The sequence below is a fragment of the Penicillium robsamsonii genome (assembly GCF_028829455.1).
Source record: "Penicillium robsamsonii strain IBT 29466 chromosome Unknown utg000006l_segment0_segment0, whole genome shotgun sequence".
NCBI classification, from domain to species: domain Eukaryota; kingdom Fungi; phylum Ascomycota; class Eurotiomycetes; order Eurotiales; family Aspergillaceae; genus Penicillium; species Penicillium robsamsonii.
In genome coordinates this window covers 638597-655352 of record NW_026643224.1, presented here as the reverse complement: position 1 = coordinate 655352, position 16756 = coordinate 638597, and the positions used below count along the sequence as shown (strand labels likewise).

At 49.8% G+C, this 16756-nt stretch overlaps 8 protein-coding genes across 8 annotated transcripts; 4 read left to right on the top strand and 4 right to left on the bottom strand.

The window, feature by feature from the left end:
* Positions 1-125: 125 nt before the first annotated feature.
* N7447_009974 (Tti2 family protein) lies at positions 126-1934 on the bottom strand (the record flags this gene model as incomplete). The annotated part of the gene is made up of 3 exons (XM_057234236.1): positions 126-1486; positions 1536-1731; positions 1779-1934. The coding sequence occupies 3 exons, from the start codon at positions 1932-1934 to the stop codon at positions 126-128; spliced, it is 1713 nt and encodes a 570-aa protein (XP_057081520.1).
* A 109-nt stretch (positions 1935-2043) lies between these two features.
* N7447_009973 (tRNA adenylyltransferase) lies at positions 2044-3840 on the bottom strand (the record flags this gene model as incomplete). Its single annotated transcript, XM_057234235.1, has 2 exons — positions 2044-2888; positions 2949-3840. 2 exons carry the CDS (start codon positions 3838-3840, stop codon positions 2044-2046), a joined length of 1737 nt encoding a protein of 578 aa, XP_057081519.1.
* A 555-nt stretch (positions 3841-4395) lies between these two features.
* Positions 4396-6677, top strand: N7447_009972 (TRAPP III-specific subunit 85 family protein; the record flags this gene model as incomplete). The annotated part of the gene is made up of 3 exons (XM_057234234.1): positions 4396-4603; positions 4741-5457; positions 5515-6677. 3 exons carry the CDS (start codon positions 4396-4398, stop codon positions 6675-6677), a joined length of 2088 nt encoding a protein of 695 aa, XP_057081518.1.
* A 463-nt stretch (positions 6678-7140) lies between these two features.
* On the top strand, positions 7141-8813 carry N7447_009971 (putative vacuolar sorting protein SNF7 family protein; the record flags this gene model as incomplete). Its single annotated transcript, XM_057234233.1, has 4 exons — positions 7141-7190; positions 7275-7569; positions 7632-8054; positions 8115-8813. 4 exons carry the CDS (start codon positions 7141-7143, stop codon positions 8811-8813), a joined length of 1467 nt encoding a protein of 488 aa, XP_057081517.1.
* Positions 8814-8913: 100 nt separating this feature from the next.
* On the bottom strand, positions 8914-10224 carry rad18 (E3 ubiquitin-protein ligase RAD18; the record flags this gene model as incomplete). Its single annotated transcript, XM_057234232.1, has 3 exons — positions 8914-9454; positions 9513-9642; positions 9693-10224. The coding sequence occupies 3 exons, from the start codon at positions 10222-10224 to the stop codon at positions 8914-8916; spliced, it is 1203 nt and encodes a 400-aa protein (XP_057081516.1).
* A 384-nt stretch (positions 10225-10608) lies between these two features.
* On the top strand, positions 10609-12200 carry N7447_009969 (uncharacterized protein; the record flags this gene model as incomplete). The annotated part of the gene is made up of 7 exons (XM_057234231.1): positions 10609-10894; positions 10949-11127; positions 11183-11494; positions 11558-11579; positions 11627-11773; positions 11831-12004; positions 12061-12200. The coding sequence occupies 7 exons, from the start codon at positions 10609-10611 to the stop codon at positions 12198-12200; spliced, it is 1260 nt and encodes a 419-aa protein (XP_057081515.1).
* Positions 12201-12592: 392 nt separating this feature from the next.
* Positions 12593-14256, top strand: N7447_009968 (glycoside hydrolase family 125 protein; the record flags this gene model as incomplete). The annotated part of the gene is made up of 2 exons (XM_057234230.1): positions 12593-12720; positions 12783-14256. The coding sequence occupies 2 exons, from the start codon at positions 12593-12595 to the stop codon at positions 14254-14256; spliced, it is 1602 nt and encodes a 533-aa protein (XP_057081514.1).
* A 420-nt stretch (positions 14257-14676) lies between these two features.
* On the bottom strand, positions 14677-16176 carry N7447_009967 (acyl-CoA dehydrogenase family protein; the record flags this gene model as incomplete). The annotated part of the gene is made up of 4 exons (XM_057234229.1): positions 14677-15182; positions 15234-15323; positions 15382-15609; positions 15684-16176. The coding sequence occupies 4 exons, from the start codon at positions 16174-16176 to the stop codon at positions 14677-14679; spliced, it is 1317 nt and encodes a 438-aa protein (XP_057081513.1).
* Positions 16177-16756: the final 580 nt, after the last annotated feature.

Here is a 16756-nt window from a genome sequence, read left to right as displayed (position 1 = left end):
GACAAGAGAAAGGAGATATCTAAAAAGACATCACAAGGCCGCATAAGGGCCCGTCTATTCTTCTTGTCATAATTGTTATAAGCTTGTTTCTAAATAACCTCCCAGAAAAAGATTGCCAGTAACGATCAAGCAAAAAGTCCCTTAAGCTCTGCATCCGCATCAACAATCTCCTGGAACTCCTTTCCCGCATTTTCCTTGACCTGCACCTGCTCCGGCTCTGGGCCACCAGTCGCAATAGCAACAGGATTCAGCAAAACAAGCTTCAAAACTTGAAGCGTAGTCTGCAACTCGCGTTTTATTTTCGACAGCTCAGCGGAATCCCTACTATCTTCGGCAATATGGAGCCAGCACGAACTCAGCCCACCCAGGATCTCACCGCGCCAGCGCCAGATCCGTGGGTGAGCGTTTTTGATCACCGCTTGTGTAGCTACTGCTGCGGTAAGCAGGAGTGGAGGGTGAGCAGTTCCGAAGGGGTTTGATAGTGTGGTGTAGAGGACCGGGATGAGTTCTTGGAGATACTTGGTAGTGTGTATTCCCAACTCGTTGACGACGACTGTGATCTTTTCTAGGAGGAAGGTTGAGAGACGGGGGTGTGGGAAGGATGCGGCTGAGCCGGAGGTTGGAGTGCCGGAGCTGACGTGGTGGAATGAGGAGATGAGGTTTGATCGGAGGATTTTGGCGAGGCTGATAGTGTAGGCTTCTTTATCCCTTTCAGATTGGGAGGGGCCTTTGTAGGCGGTTTTGAGGGTGGAGAGGAGGGCTGGGTATGCTTCTCCTAGTAGGTCGAGGGATCTATCCTCGGGTGTGATTGATGGGAGGGATAGAAGACACGGCGTGACGGCGTCTTCGAAGACGGAGGTGAGGTTTGTTCGTCGGAGGATGCCGGAGCCGCTCTTTTGGATCGGTTGCAGCAGTTGAGTGACTAGGGCACAGCCTTTTGTTTTGAATGGGAGCTTGTTGTCGTCAACCATTGCTAGGATAGTGGGTACGAAAAGCTGGAAATGCGCTTCGAATTCTGTCTTGTCGTCTGGTTGGTACTGTGAGAGGATCCATGACAGCACAGACACGACGTATACACCGGTGCTCTTCCAAGGCTTTGCTGATGCATCCGGATCGCTTCCACCGAAGCGGGGTTGAGTCTGAGGATGGAAGTTCTTGCGGCCGGCACTAGTGATGGCGGGATTTTTTGTCTTTGCGAAAAGAGGCCTAATCCTCTCTCTGAGGATGAAGTCGATAGCAGGCCAGAATGTATTGCCGCGACGAGTGTCTTGAACCCATACGCTCATGAGCATCGATGCCGCATTGTAGCTCTCTGATGTGGCCCATGGATTTTGCTTGTTGGCAAAACATGCCCCTGCGAGAAGGATGTCCGCCGCATTCTCTGGCTTGCCATTTGGCAGACCTGCGAGGGGCTTGTTCAAAACCAGAAGCAGTTCCAGAGCCAGCTCAGATCTAAATCGACTTTCGTTCTGAGCTTTGATAACATCTGTGGGGCACAATTAGTAAAAGCTTGACATGTCTATAGAAGAACTTACCGTCTGAAATCTCGGCAGTTTCATCAAAATCGACTGCGAAATCCGATGAAGGTAGAGCAGCAGCACTGGCCCAGTCGAACAAGTTATTCACGGCTTTGGCCTCAGCTGGTTTTAAGGGTCGCGAGCCTTGGTCATTTGGCAGCATGCCATCCCAGTAGTCGATATAGCTGGTCACAGTAACCAGGCTCTCGCAAAGCTAGAAGGATTAGTTTGTTTTTCTTGATTGAATCGATAGAAACATACATTCAAATGTGTCGAGTGATCGTAGGAAGCGACGTCCTGCCATAATTGAGCCAAATCATTTTTGGACGCAGCCGCAACGGCGGGGAAGAAACCGATTGGCATTTTGCCAGGGTTCTGCACGAGAGCCTCTCGGGCTTCTTTGCGCAATTTATCCATGATTAAGAATATTTATAATAAAATATGGAAGAGAAGAAGTTGTAAACAAAGTTAAGTTGTCCGCGAGGGCATGGTGTTTTCATTTGTCATCGGATCTTCAGTTTGGACCTCACTTTAATTCTGCTCGTCGACCCACGATCTCCTCCAGCACTTTTTCCTTCTCTGTGATATCAGGATGAAGAAGTTGCCATTCCAGAGCCATGTTAACTGCCTTGGACATCCAGGGTCCCTTTTTGGCCCCAAGACTTTTCATAATTTCGTCGCCGTTTACAATGGGCTTGAGGTCACAAACGCCCTCCAGGTCGCTTTCTACAATGTACGCAAGGAACTGGTCGTATTCACGGACAACTACACATTGTGAGAATTGGAATGTGATCATCAAGGGATGGAGTTTACCTTCTGCAAAGTCACGGAGTGCCATGGCTTCTTGCATGATAGCCAGGAGAATGCAAAGTTTCCAGTCCTTATTCCACGACCGCATTTGCAATCCAACGCGTTGTCGGATTTCTGCCGGTGTTCCACTCATCTCGTTGGCGAGAAGTGCATTTTTGGTCGCAATTGTTTCCTTGTAATGTAGCGCAGAAGCGCGGAGCGCATTGAGGGTCTTGTTGTCAGTACGAAGACTATCTCTTCCAACCTCAACAGCTCGTGGGGGCACGGGTTTGGATCCTTTCCCGGCACGGGCGGGGATGGAAGTCCAGGGAGCAAAGGTTGTAATCATCCAAGCGTAGTATATGGTAGTCTCGTCGCGGAATAGGATATTCCGAACGCGCTTAGTGACTGCCCGGACCTCTTCGCTATTATCAGCCTCTGGATGCAGCAATCGTGCCATAGTATTGTAGGCAAGTGGCCATGTCGATGTATCCGCCTTGACTTCATCCTGATGATTAGCGAAGATAGTGGAGAACAGTTGGAGTCGGTCGATGAGCTCCAATGCACCACGAGGGTCAGGGCCTAAGATATAAGATATGACTCGTCAGAAATATAAAGTCCTGGGAAATCGCAATGACTCACCGCGCAGCATCTTTTCCAGCTCGGCTCCCACTCGCTCTTTACTGATTTTGAGCTTCAACGCCTCGCGAATATCTTCAATCTTCATCGCGGCTTTGGTTTCGGGGTCGATTTGGTAACCCAGTCTGCTCGCAAAGCGGATCAATCGAAGCACACGCAGTGGGTCGTCTTTGAAGGTTTGGTATGGTTCCATCGGGCATCGAATAATTTTTTTCTTCATGTCGTCCAGCCCTCTCTTAGTGAGATCTTCCAGCCGTGACTCATTAAGATTGTAGAAAAGTGCATTGATAGTTGCGTCGCGTCTCAGAGCGTCTTCGAGAGCGGTACCGAACTCCATCTGAGGATTGCGACTGTCATCTGTGTATGTCTCTTTCCGTAGATTGACCAAATCGATATCCAGGCCGAAAATTTTGGTTGTGACGGTCTCGAGGTGCTTTGACTTCTCTGGGTTGGCCTCGATTTTGTGAAGGCTCACAATGGCGTCGTGCATTTCCCCATTTGGAAGGTTTTTCTTGTACTTTTCAAGATGCTCGGGAACATCCAGGTAGTCTTTCAGGGCCATACCGAACTGGTATCCCGTCATGTTGCTGATGCCCACGTCGATATCATGGCTCTCGACTCCGAGTAGTTTGTCCCGGACCCACCCGCCTGTAAAGCGCAAAACAGTTTCGGAGTGGCCTGCCATATCGCTGCCTCCTGCGGTGGTTTTCTTCTCGGTGATGTATTGTGCGACATCGAGGAGTAGGGTTCGTAGGGTGCTCTCAAGCGGAGTGAGCTCGATGGCAGGCATGGCGGGGCTCATGGTTGCATATGAGTCTTCCCGCGTCGGGGAAGAAATGCGTCGCCTCTTGCTGACTCGTTCTGCGAAGTCTGGGTCCGATTCGGGGTTGCGCATGGACGTGCGACGAGGTACTGGTGCAGAGTAGGTTCGGAGGGGTAGATGTTGTTGAAACGGGTGTATTTGACCAGCTCTTCTCGCTAGAGTGCGGGCAAGTGGAGCTTTAGCTGAAGGAAGACCAGAAGCCTTAAATAAACACACGAAAGGGCGCAACTTCATTGAACATAGCCAGGTCAGATGCTCTAAGAAAATGAGTCAGTTTGATTGTCGATAAGAATGGCCCTCACGTGGTTTGCATCACCACTTAGAGAGATCGACCATCAGTCTCTACCTGAAAGTACTCTGTGTTGTATTTATAATTGGCAAGACGATCCTCAGCGACCTTGAAAGGCTTTAGTGCCCAACCTGTCCACAGGATCTGTCGCTCTTATTTCGTTGTCGTGTCAGTGCTTATCGGCCCGAATCGGTCGACTTGGCTTTCTCCCCCAACAACACCTCCGTGAAGCCGCCACTCGCTCTATTACACCTCGTTCGACCTCATCTACCAGTCTATGGGGCCTGTCGATCAACTACACTCGCTTTAAATCTGCACAAAGCAGCAGGTGTCCGCCCATGACATCGCCCGGAGATGCTGCTCCGGTCAAACCTCCGCCGTCCTTCTCTCCCGGCGTTGCGCGAGTCGCATCCACATCACCATCACGATACCCCGGGGAGCATGAAACAACTCAATCTTTAGATGCCGAACTGGCAGAATCCCAATCGGTCTCATCGCCGCCCCCCTCTCAACCACGATCGCCGACTTACCGATACGATCTGGCTCGTCGCACTCGCGCGCTGGGAGATCCTCCACCCCACAATTAGCAAGGTCATCAATCGGTTCGCCTTTTGATGGAAGGGGTGATGGATCAGATGATACAAGAACATCAATTATTCGGTCATTCTCACCCACGATCGCAGTCCATGCCTCCGAGGATACCGATAATTTGGTGCGGAGTAAGGGGTTCAAGGGGGGATTTTGGGAGTTGGTCCGGCCCTTTGGAGAAACAGTTTCCGGAAAGGTAGTGATCAGGGACAGTATAGGCTCAAGTCGTGCCTGGGAGGACTATGGAGTGCGCTTTGTCGATTTCAAAGGGATCGGCAGGGCTCCAGCCAGTCGAGACTCTGGGCCCCTGGTGCAGATGGAAGAAGTGTTGACCAAGCAGTTAGACTCGTCGGATGGCACGTTTGGTGCATCTGTACGGACAAAGGATGTTTTGGGATTCCCTGCAACAACTCCATTATGCAAGTCGTTTTTGCAACAACTGCTGTGTTCGGCACCTACAGCCCCCCATGAGACATTTGGCCACCCAGTAGCCAATGTAATAGCCATCAGCTCGCGCAACTCAGCTCCGTTAGAGACACTCAGGCAGCTCTATGCTGATGGTACCACTGGATCCCAACAGTTACCCGAATGGGTCAACCAGGAGTATCTTCGGTATTACGTTTTAGTTCATGACGAAGAACGAGACGATATCACGGAATCTATCAAGCTTTATGACCAAATGAAGCGCCACTTTGGGCTACACTGTCATCTTTTAAGACTTCGGAGCAGCCAGTGTGTGGTGACAGACGATGATAGCATGCAAGTTCCCCAGTGCGAATGGCTCTCGCCGTCAGAGCATTTGTCGGGAGCAGGTGAAGCAGGCAAGTTTTCACCGCCACATATTCAGACGTAAGCTAACTTTCCGCCAGAAGCCTTGGTTGACCTCGGCACTGATGGCACGCCATATCTCTTTGGCTCCGATGCTACTGCGATTAGGGCATTCACCCGAGAACTTGTGGTGCAATCCGTCATTCCCTTCATGGAAAATAAAGTAGCTGTCTGGAACGACCAGGTTGCATCTCGGAGGCGTGGTATAAGTGGCAGATTTATGTCGATGTCTCGGCGATGGGCTGGCTTCGGTTCAAGCTCACGTTCAAGTATTGGAGGCCCGTCGGGTGGCAACAGCGGGAACTACGATCCAGCACAACATTCTTATAGTCCAGACTCCCAGGAGGCTATCTTGCGAAAGATGGCGGACTTTGCGTTCATGCTCCGCGATTGGAAGCTAGCTACGTCCACATATGACATGATTCGATCCGATTTTGGCAATGACAAAGCCTGGAAGTACCATGCTGGTGCCCACGAAATGTGCGCTGTCAGCATGCTTCTCAATCCATTGGCCACATCAGCCAAAATTAAGCTTGAAAGCGTCGACCAAATGTTCGAGACTGCTTGCTACTCCTATCTCACACGTTGTTCAGACGCACCACACGCACTGCGCTGTTTATCCCTAGCGGTTGAACTTCTCAAGTCTCGTGGCGGGTCAGCCACCGAGAGCGCAGCCAAATGGGCCATGCGGGTCATGGACTTTGGTCTTGTAGGCCCAGTGGGTCAGATCCTATACACCGAAAGGGTAGCAGCTTGCTATGCTTCCAAAACACCAATCGGAGCAGCGAAATGGGGTGGACGTCGCCGAAAAGCCGGCATGTGGAGCATGCTTGCTGCCGACCAATGGCTCAAAGCTGGGCAACCAACCCTAGCTTCGGCTTGTTTAGAAGAGGCCGAGCGTCTCTATGCTGACGTTCTGCAGGCTGATGGGGCGTTCCCTATGTCTGAGATGCAAAACTTTGTTGATAATCTGCGCCATGCTGTCAAGGTTGAATATCTTGAATCGAGGGGATTCGATGCCCGGGATGAACCGGCTAGCGAGGATCCCTTGGGCACTGAGGAGACCAGCGAGAAGCTCGACATGCGCCATCATCGCCGGTCTTTGATTGGGCTTCCTGTGCAGCTGGATGCCGGAACTCTCAACTCAACGCAGGCGTCTCTGGACCCTGGGATTCCACCAAGTGATGACTTTGAACGAGCTTAGACTCATTATGGCTTTAATACCTGATCATAGCAAACATATAACCATAGAATACAAGCCTGTTCAAACCCCAATTTAAGTAGCTAATGTCTAATGTAATATATACTGTCTCTTCCCTGGGAGCTGCGTTCAACTGTCTACTTGGAGTATGGAGTATAGTAGTACATCTATATGTAGTCCTGGACAGCTCGGGAATAATTCCCGGTCAGCTCACATCCGAGCACGCATTCAAGTAATATCAGAGAATATATGTACTCAGTTTAGGGCAAAAAAGTACCGTACTTTCCGTCAAACTCATGGAGGACGCATCACGTGTGGCTTATCGATAAAGCTGTCAAAGCCGGAGTGGATGCGCAGATGACCCCATCTGCTTTGTCTGCGAGGTCCACTCCCAAAAACACAACTTCCAAGGTTGGGTCTATTTGCTTAGAGCGAGTCGTATAATTTCTCCGCATACCTTTGCATGATGAGCGAACTACTGAAATATATTCTCACTCAAGAGGAAGCATTCCGAAGGTAAAAGACCAAGTCTCAAAGAGAGATAAAGCCCACCAAAACGGAGAAAGAATACCACGCTTACCCTCAATATCATATCCTTAGAAATCGGTTACCTTCCCTCTACTCTGACTTCACACCTCAGAAGAAGACAAACCCCGACGGCTACGCTGTTAACGTCGCCGCATGGCAACAGGCACTCAACCGAGCCGCAAACCGGGGCTATACCTCTTCACGCGGTGTGCGCGCACGTTCCGGCTCCACGATATCAGCTAAAAGTGGAACATCACCCGCAAAACGAAAGAAGACAGACCACCTCATTTTGCGGACGGATGAGTCGCTGCTCCGGGATTTAGAGAGTCCGGAGTGGGGGAGACCCGTAGCTCTGGGTACTGTATTTGTGAGTTTACTATCTTTTTTTTTTGGATAACAGAGCTGTCAAGCTAACCATGGGGGTGACAGGACGAGGCAGTGCGCAAGAATTCAATGATTCCATTGCCAGTTTACAAGTCCACTGCCGGGCTCTTCCAAAAGAAGAGTCAATGGAAGCTAATTGATCCCGGAGTTTTGAGTCCTTGGAATATCATGAGCTGGGGAGCTCAGCAGCTTAAGGGACTTGTCATAGGTTCCGAGAGCGATTCGGCTCCGAAGCTGCAGGTGCAGGAGTTGGTTTTGGTAGAGAACCTTCAGGAAGCAGCAGACCGAGTAGTCAAGAAAGCCACGGGCAGCAACCCAACCAAGCTTGACCTTATTTACTCTAGGGAAAGCTTTGTTCAAGAATTTGCGGGCATACTGAACGATGCTACGGAATTATCAGATGTGGATTTCGATGTCTTGTTGCTTTATTTGTCTCGCGATAGCGGTGCTATTGCATATGATGGCAAGGTAAGTTGGACTATATATACATGGCCAAAATATCCAGATGCTGACTTGATTGATGACTAGACAATCAAATTCAAATCCGCAGGTGAATCAGGGGAAATCACTCAACAAGACACAACTATTGCATCTATCAAGACGTTGGTGTCGACGATGTCGAAACAGGTCACGAGCCTGGAAGCAAAGATCGCCGAGTTGAATGCGTCTGCAAAAACGGCCTTGGCGAACAAAAACCGTATCTCAGCGCTGTCCGCTGTGCGCTCCAAGAAGCTGGCCGAACACAACCTCCAGCAAAGGTTTAACACCCTCATGCAGCTCGAGGAGGTTTACTCAAAGATCGAGCAAGCTGCCGGCCAGGTGGAAATAGTGCAGGTCATGCAGGCAAGCACCGGTGTGCTTCGCGGTCTGCATACTCAAATCGGCGGTGCTGAGAGGGTTGAGGACATTGTTGAAGAATTGCGCGAAGAGATGACCAAGGTGGATGAGGTTGGAAGCATCATGAACGAGGCCGGCCCCGCCATTGATGAGGGAGAGATTGATGATGAGCTTGCGGCGATGGAGAAGAGCGACAGAGAGGCAAGAGAGAAAGAGGAGGCAGCAGTCACCGAGAGAAGGCTTGCCGAACTGGACAGTGCCAAGCAAACCTCCGACGAGGCTTCCCGCAGAGCACGTGCGGCCAATGATGCGGAGTCGGAGCTGGCAGATAATATTATTGACCGGCTCTCTAATATGTCTGTCGAGGACCGCCCGATGCAAGCAAACTGATACCCCCCAAATTGTGGGCGAGAGATTTTGCCTTGCGTGAAAGAACAATTTTCACTTTTGGGTGCTTCTCAATTCAAGTTCAATGTGACTTGTTTTGAGATCACCCAGATAGATCAACGACATGATTAGCATCGGTGTCTGGGTTGAGCTCAACGCATGCACCATTCACGGGTAAACCAGCACCCTCCTGGCGTGCAGATGACGAAGATGCTTCGGGGATAGTCGATCGTACTTGCGCCTCGCTCTTTTTACGCGCATTTGCGATCAAACGCTTGAAATCATCATCGTGGTTGTTTGACCACTCATTGGCATCGAAGTCCTTGCGCATCACATTATTGGAAGAGGTGAATGCTGACGGCACCGCCGCATGTCCACCCTGCGTGCGTTCCCAAACCTCCAGTTCCTGGAGCAATATCCGCTTAGACTTGGGGTGTTTGGAGTCGCAATTTGCATTCCACAAGTTCATCCACTCGGTATGACGTCTCTGCAAGAGCTGTTTCTGCCCCCAGTCCGGGATTCCGAGATCTCGGAGCTTCTTCCGCAGTGAGTTATCCTTTAATATGGAGTAGTTTATAGCCGGAAGCCGCTCGGGCTGTTTTCCGGGGAGGGTGAGGCCTCGTTGGGATGTGCCTTTTAATGACCTGTTATTGTCGTCCAATTAGCGCCATTTTCTTGACTTATGCAATAGAATTTACATACCCGAAAGATGCTGGCCTCGTAGGGGATTTTTTGGGCGTCTCTTCTTCTTGTTGGTGCACGTTCAGGTGTGGAAACACTGCCTCTTCCTTCATTTTTCGGAAGCATATTGGGCAAGCAACCAACCCATCTTCTGTGAGGCGATTAGACGGGTCTGGTATTCGTGTGATAAAAGCGTCATACCGGGCATATATTCTTCATCGTCCTGACTATCCTCAATGACCTCGGGCACGATCTGAGGAATAGCTCCCTCTTCTGCCGAGCTATTTGTGGATCTTTGAGAGCGAGTCCGTCGGCCTTGCGAACTTGTTTCTGGGACATGGAGCTCCTCTTCCACCTGCTTGACCTTCCGCTTCTTCTGGGCCGGCTTTTCTATTTCTTCTTCTCCTCTAGCGAGGCGCGCATTTTCCCTCCTCGCAAGATCCAGTACACTAGGTCGTGCCAATTTAAACGCGTCGACGAGTTCCTGCACTGCCCAATTGCGACGTAGCTTGAGCTCTTGGTCGGAGCTCCGACATGCTGGACACTTGCCTTCGGCGCTGAGGCAACGGCGAATACACAGCGAGCAGAATGTATGACTGCAGGAAGTAATAACGGGGTTATCGAAGAAGTCTTTGCAGACTTGACATCGTAATGAGGATTCGAACGGCGCAAGTAGTGAAAGTGGCGTTGCCAACCAATCGGTGGAATCGGGAAGCTCGAACGACTGATCCATTGAATTGAAACCTAAACTCTGAGCTCTCTAGTTCTTTTCTGTAGAAATTCCAACCGGATTCGCCCGGCGACAGCAAATGAAAGAGGATAATAATGTGAGTGGAGAGCCGCTTGAGCAAGAGACCGCAAATGCCAAGACCCGCTGACTGATACGCGTTAAGTGGTTGAGAACGCGTCGGAGCAACTCCTAAGCACTTCAACAGCAACCATGGACTCGAAGTTATATCTGGCTGAGAATGTGCTCAATGAGCGACGCCCTGTATGATTTTATCACACCCCTCAGACAAATAGGAGCTTATCAGAATTAGGTCACATATCGCTTACTGAGCCGCGCGCTCAAAGTGCACGCTAATCGGGCCAAACAGTACGTTCTGCGTTCGCAACAATGGAAATTGGAGTTGGAACTGATACTGATACTCCGTTGCACAGAATCCTTTTTGAATTTCACCGCAATGAGAACGCGAAGAAGCCCCAGACCGTCCACGCAACCTACGTCATCTCCGGTATCCAGAAAGCACCCGAGCCGGCCCCTACGAACGGCCATGCGGACAATGATGATGATATGATGGAGAGTAGCCCCTACTTGCCAAGCTCAATGCCGAACCAAGATGCCGACTCGGACTCAATCCGCACTACCTCCATCGTGTTAGCACGCGAGGAAGACTTGGAAGGTACGCAGATTCATGGATCTCGGTGATGGGCTGATTACTGAATGAGTCGAGCAGATGCGAAATCGACGTTCCAGTCGATATCGACAATTCATGTCTACAGTCTTGAGCCTACAGCTCTACCGGATTTGAATGTGTTGGTTGATTCCAATCGGGAGATTGCAAGAACACACGGGCAGGAGGACCCATTGGAGTTTGGGAAGCAATGGGGTATGATCCAAAATCGGAACGTGAAGGTAGGTCGCCCATTACTTCGACAGGTCTATTGTTGTCTAATGATTTATGTTCCAGCGGAGGACTGGTGCGCGCCCACCACCACCTGCAGCTCCAGCTGTGAAGGCGCCTGCTGCCGAGGCATCGAAGCCTTCGATTGAGTCAACGGTGCCCGCTAAACGGCCACTACAAAAGGAGGCATCCTCTTCGAAGGTGGAAGCTGCCAAGTCCGATGAACCGAAGTCCGAGCCATCCTCTGCTGCCAACTCCCAGGCATCCTCGAAGCCTTCGGGTAAAACAGCCCCAGCCAAGCAAAAAGGCAATGGCAATCTTTTCAGCTCTTTTGCCAAGGCAAAGCCAAAGACAAAGGCATCAGCTCCCGCAGAACCGGTTGGTAGAATCACTCGTGCTGCGTTTTTTTTTCTGATCTTGTTATATTAACTTTGACTACAGGCCGCACCGAGTGCAGAAGATGGTTAGCTGACTCCACTTGGCTTTGATACATTAGCTAACATTTTCTAGTTGTGCTTGATGATGCATCTGAAGAGGAGGCAGAAGAATTGTTCCCTGATAGTACCGACAAAGCAGCCGCAGCAAACCGTGAAAACAGGAAAGAGCGCGAGGAAAAGCTCAAGAGGATGATGGATGATGACGACGACGAGGCTGACGGTATGTCCGGACCTCCAAGTTGCATCTCCAAGAATGATTTAACTGACATGGATGCAGATGAAGAAATGCCCGATGCCGATGAGGAGCCACGGGAGCCCACGCCTGTTGAGCAACCCCTACCATCTAAGCCCGCCGAACTTAAAGAAGAAGTGACCGTGCAAGGCGGGCGGCGGCGAGGCAAGCGACAAGTCATGAAGAAGAAGACGGTCAAGGACGAAGAAGGATACTTAGGTCCGTGCATCCCGCCGAGGCCCGTTCGTTTGGTCACATATACTAATTTTATGCAGTTACTCGGGAAGAGGCGACGTGGGAGTCTTTCTCTGAAGATGAGCCGGTGCCTAAGAAGAAGCCTGCAGTCAATGTTCCCAAGAAGGCTGGCAAAGCTGCGGGACAGGGTAATATCATGTCTTTCTTTGGAAAGAAGTGATCTCTGTAGAATTTGTTACAAAGAATTCGTAAAAGCACAGATATCTAATAACACTGAAGTCACACCATTCCCCTGTCAAGTATATCCGCCCAAAATGGAAATCCCGCGATGTCGATCTTCTCCGCACTTGTGGAGAAGAGTATCATCGTGTCTTGACCGATGTCACCTCGATTTCGCCGTGTACTTTCTATACTTCCGAGATAATTATCTCAAAGTTCCTATAGAGGGATATGTAGCTCAAAATGTACTTGCGAACACGGACAAATTGTATGCGTGATGTGGAATGTATCCCTGTCTGGTTGGGATCGACATACATCCCCTCTTATTTACCTCGGCCTTCTTCCATGTAGCAGTGCAAGTCCGTCCATTTCTTCTGACTTGACACTTGCGCCATGAGTACTCCTGCTGTGCTTGCAGTTGCTCTGCTGGGCCTCCAGGCCTGCGCCCTCCCAGAGAGAGACAACCCAGCCATCTTGCGACGGGCCTGCCCAGACTACACCTCCTATGCATCAACACCGCAGTGAGTGTCTATACCCATCGAGATGTGCCGACTATTTGCTAAGCAAGGATATAATGTTACAGCCCTCCATACAGTGGTGGTCCCTTGGACCTTCCCTTTCAGCGACCTGCGGAGGCTTGCCGGACATTCTCATCGCCTGCTGTGGAGAGGGTCATTGACGATATCACATCGCGTCTAGTCGATAAAGATCTGGCCCAGATATTCCGAAATGCATTTCCGAATACCCTAGATACTACAATACGATGGCATACAAACGGATCAACATCCGGCACCAATGTTAAGCGGGACGGTGCACAATGGACCGGAGTGCATACCTTCGTCGTGACGGGCGATATCAACGCCGAGTGGCTACGTGACTCAACAAACCAGCTCACAAACTACCAGACACTGGCTGCGAAGGACAAGGGTCTTTACTCGCTCATCCTAGGTGCTATCAACACCCAGTCCGAGTTCGTCATCCAGTCGCCCTACTGCAATGCTTTCCAGCCCCCGGCTCTCAGCGGTATCAAGCCGGAAGCCAGTACCCAAAAGGATACTGTGCATCCTGCATATGACGAGTCTTTTGTATTTGAGTGCAAGTATGAACTTGACTCGTTGGCCCATTTCCTACAGCTAGGCACTGAGTTCCATGAGAATACTGGTTCAACTGAGTTCTTGACCGACCGATGGTACAAAGCGTTGCAAACTGTGCTGAAAACGATTGACGTGGAGTCTCAGCCCACATTCAATACCCAGGGTCAATTCATCAAAAATCAGTACACGTTCCAGCGACAGACTACCATTGGCACTGAAACCCTCAACCTAGCTGGTGTTGGAAACCCGCTAAATAGCGAGACCGGCCTAATTCGCAGCGCGTTCCGGCCAAGTGATGATGCTACGATCCTCGGCTTCTTCATTCCACCCAATGCCATGATGTCTGTACAGCTCCAAAAGACAGCGAAAGTGATCAAGGCAGCTGGTGGGCCTGCAGATCTGGTTGCAGACCTGCAGGAACGCGGTACCAAGCTAGCCAAGGCAGTTCGCGATCACGGCATTGTTCAACACCCCAAATATGGAGATGTCTACGCATTCGAAGTTGACGGGTACGGGTCACGTATTCTCATGGACGATGCCAACATCCCCTCACTGCTCTCATTGCCATACCTCGGCTTCGTGGACAAATCAGACCCCGTCTACCAGAATACTCGCAAAATGATCACCAACAAAGCGTCTAACCCGTACTACCTGGTGGGTCCGGAGTTCCACGGCATCGGTGGTCCACACGCTGGTCTTGAGAACGCCTGGCCCATGTCTCTACTTGTTCAAGCTATGACCTCTGACGACGATGCTGAGATTATTGAGAACCTCAATCTCGTTCGTAACTCTAGCCTGCTTGGGCTTGTTCACGAATCTATCAATGTTACCAACATCAAGGATTATACCCGTCCTTGGTTCTCGTGGGCGAACTCGGTCTTTGCGCAGACTGTTCTTAAGATTGCTGCTGAGAGGCCTCATTTGATATTTGGTATGAATGCAAAGCCTTATACTATTCAATAGGGTTGATAGAGTGTCTGCTTGTGGCTTGGGCTTTTTTGGCGTTTCTTGACAATACCCGTGGACCCTAATCATATCCTTATAGCATCATCGTTATCTCAGGTTATACATCTAAAAGCTGTTTTCACGAAGCCTCTTACTGCTTTCTTTCTGTCATCTACCTACCTATAATAGTAGAAAGAGGAGAAAATATCTTAAAGAAAGACACCGAAACAAAATATCGAAAGGACCATTGAAAAGACAGTTGAAAATACTACCAAAGAGATATCACAAGGCCGCATAAGCCACCAAATATTCTTGCCTCTATTTAATACATTAATTCTCGAATGTGGGTGGGCCATATTTCGTCTTAGAATTGTCTGATTCAATACATACACACGCTTATAGCCCAGTTCCTCCATTCCCACGGGTACCCTTCTTCTCTCATACTTTAGACCGTCTCTTCTCAAGCGCCTTTCGCCGAGTGCGAATCGCCTTTGTCTCCTCTCTCAGTGCCAATCCCGCCATGATTTCCTCACTTCCGCCACCGACTACATGAACCCGAGCATCGCGACTAATCTGCTCAATTCTAGCACCTTTCCCAGCCTTGTTGTAGCCCGCACCTCCCATAATCTGCTGTGCTTCTCGAACACTCTTCTCCAGAGCTCTGGTCGACATGACTTTAAGCAGTGCAGTCATACCGCCAATGTTGACATCGTCTGAAGGACGGTCTTTGGTAAGTTCGAGGATATTCACAAGCTGTTCCATGAACGCATAGGCTGGCTCGATCATGAGGCCAAATTTGAAGATCTTGGACTGGATTGCTTGTTTTTCAATCAGTGGTGATCCAAATGTCTCGCGTTGGATGGCGTAGTTGTAGGCATCTTCGGCACAGACTCGGGCGAGCCGCAAAGATGCACAAGCAAGGGAAAGGCGCTCTGGGTTGAAGTCTGAAGGAAAGATTAGTAGCCGATTAAAGTCTAGAGATTAAGGCAACTCACTCGACATGATAAGATGGAATCCCTTATTCTCTTGACCAATGAGGTTCTCGACAGGGACGCGCACATCTTCAAACTCGATGAAGGTTGAACCTTTAGTTGTGTTAATTGGCATGTCTTCACAGGGTCGTATTGAAAAAGAACCACCCACCACTGGCATTCACGCCCGAGTTATGCATACGCCTACGAGTTACCCCAGCAGTAGCCAAGGGGATAACAAGTAAGCTGATACCAGACCTGCCAGGACCACCAGTCCTAACAGCAGTAGTGCAATAGTCAGCCCAGATACCATTGGTAATCCATTTCTTCGCCCCATTCACAATGTAATGATTCTCATCCCGATGAGCCGTAGTCTTGATATTGGCAACATCAGAGCCCGCTAAAATAAAAAAAAAGTCAGCAACCCATCTCCTTAGGACGCTATACTTCCACCAAAAGTAATCATTCACATACCATCCGGCTCGGTAATCCCCAAACAAAATCTAATATCTCCCTTCGCAACATTAGGAAGCCACCTCTTCCTCTGTTCAGCATTCCCAAAACGCGCAACAGGCGGACATCCAATCGCATTACCACCACCAAGCCCCCAACTCACACCAACATATCCCACGCGCGTGAGCTCGTCCGATACAATCAGCGAGCACCACGTATCCCACTTCTCGCGCGGGACATCCCCAGGCAGAGAGAGACTGGCCGAGTCTTCCTCGCTTGTGAGGGGATGAACGATGCTGTAGCCCAGCTTGCAATGGCGTCGGCGTACGGCTTCGGGGACTAGGCCTGCTTCTTCCCACTCTGCGGCATATGGGGAGATGTATGTGTCGGTATATTCACGTACGGTAGCACGCAGATTGTGGTGTAGATCTGTATAGTATGGATTGCGGATATCTAGTTGTGGGAGAAGGGGCTCGCTGTATGGAGCTGTTGCTGGGCGGAGAGCATCGGCCATTATGAGGTAGTATTTAGAGCTTATGGATGAGTATGTAGCTATTTGATATGGAATATGGAATACTATTTAACCATTTGGAGGTTCGAGCTCGTTTTATGCGGGGAAGACCAAGCTCGGTCGCCTGTGAAGAATATGGGGAGAGCTATGGCCGAGGCCCGCATGCTGATCTTCAGCCTGTGCGCGCCATAACAGGTTTGCCGTAGTGAATTCCTCGATTGTAAGTATACTGAGTTTATAGAATGGAATTTGAAGAGAATATAATTAAGCTCAATTCAATCACTCAGACTTCGAGAACTTGACCAAGGAATAGATTTACATGTACATAGTATGTAGTTTTTGAGCTTAAGAATAGTCACTTATACGGCCTTGTGTAGTCTTTTTAGTAGTCCTTTTTTGATACTTTCTTCCTTTTCCCCCTTTCAAAAGAAGAAACTACGTAGGCAACCTGTTTATGTATAACGTAGGATAGAAAATCGGGGTGATATTAATGTATTACTCATAAAGAAATATACTGCGGCCAGACCTGTTGTGGCGCACCCGAACTGATATTCATTTTGTGCTTCATAGAGGGGAGTTATGC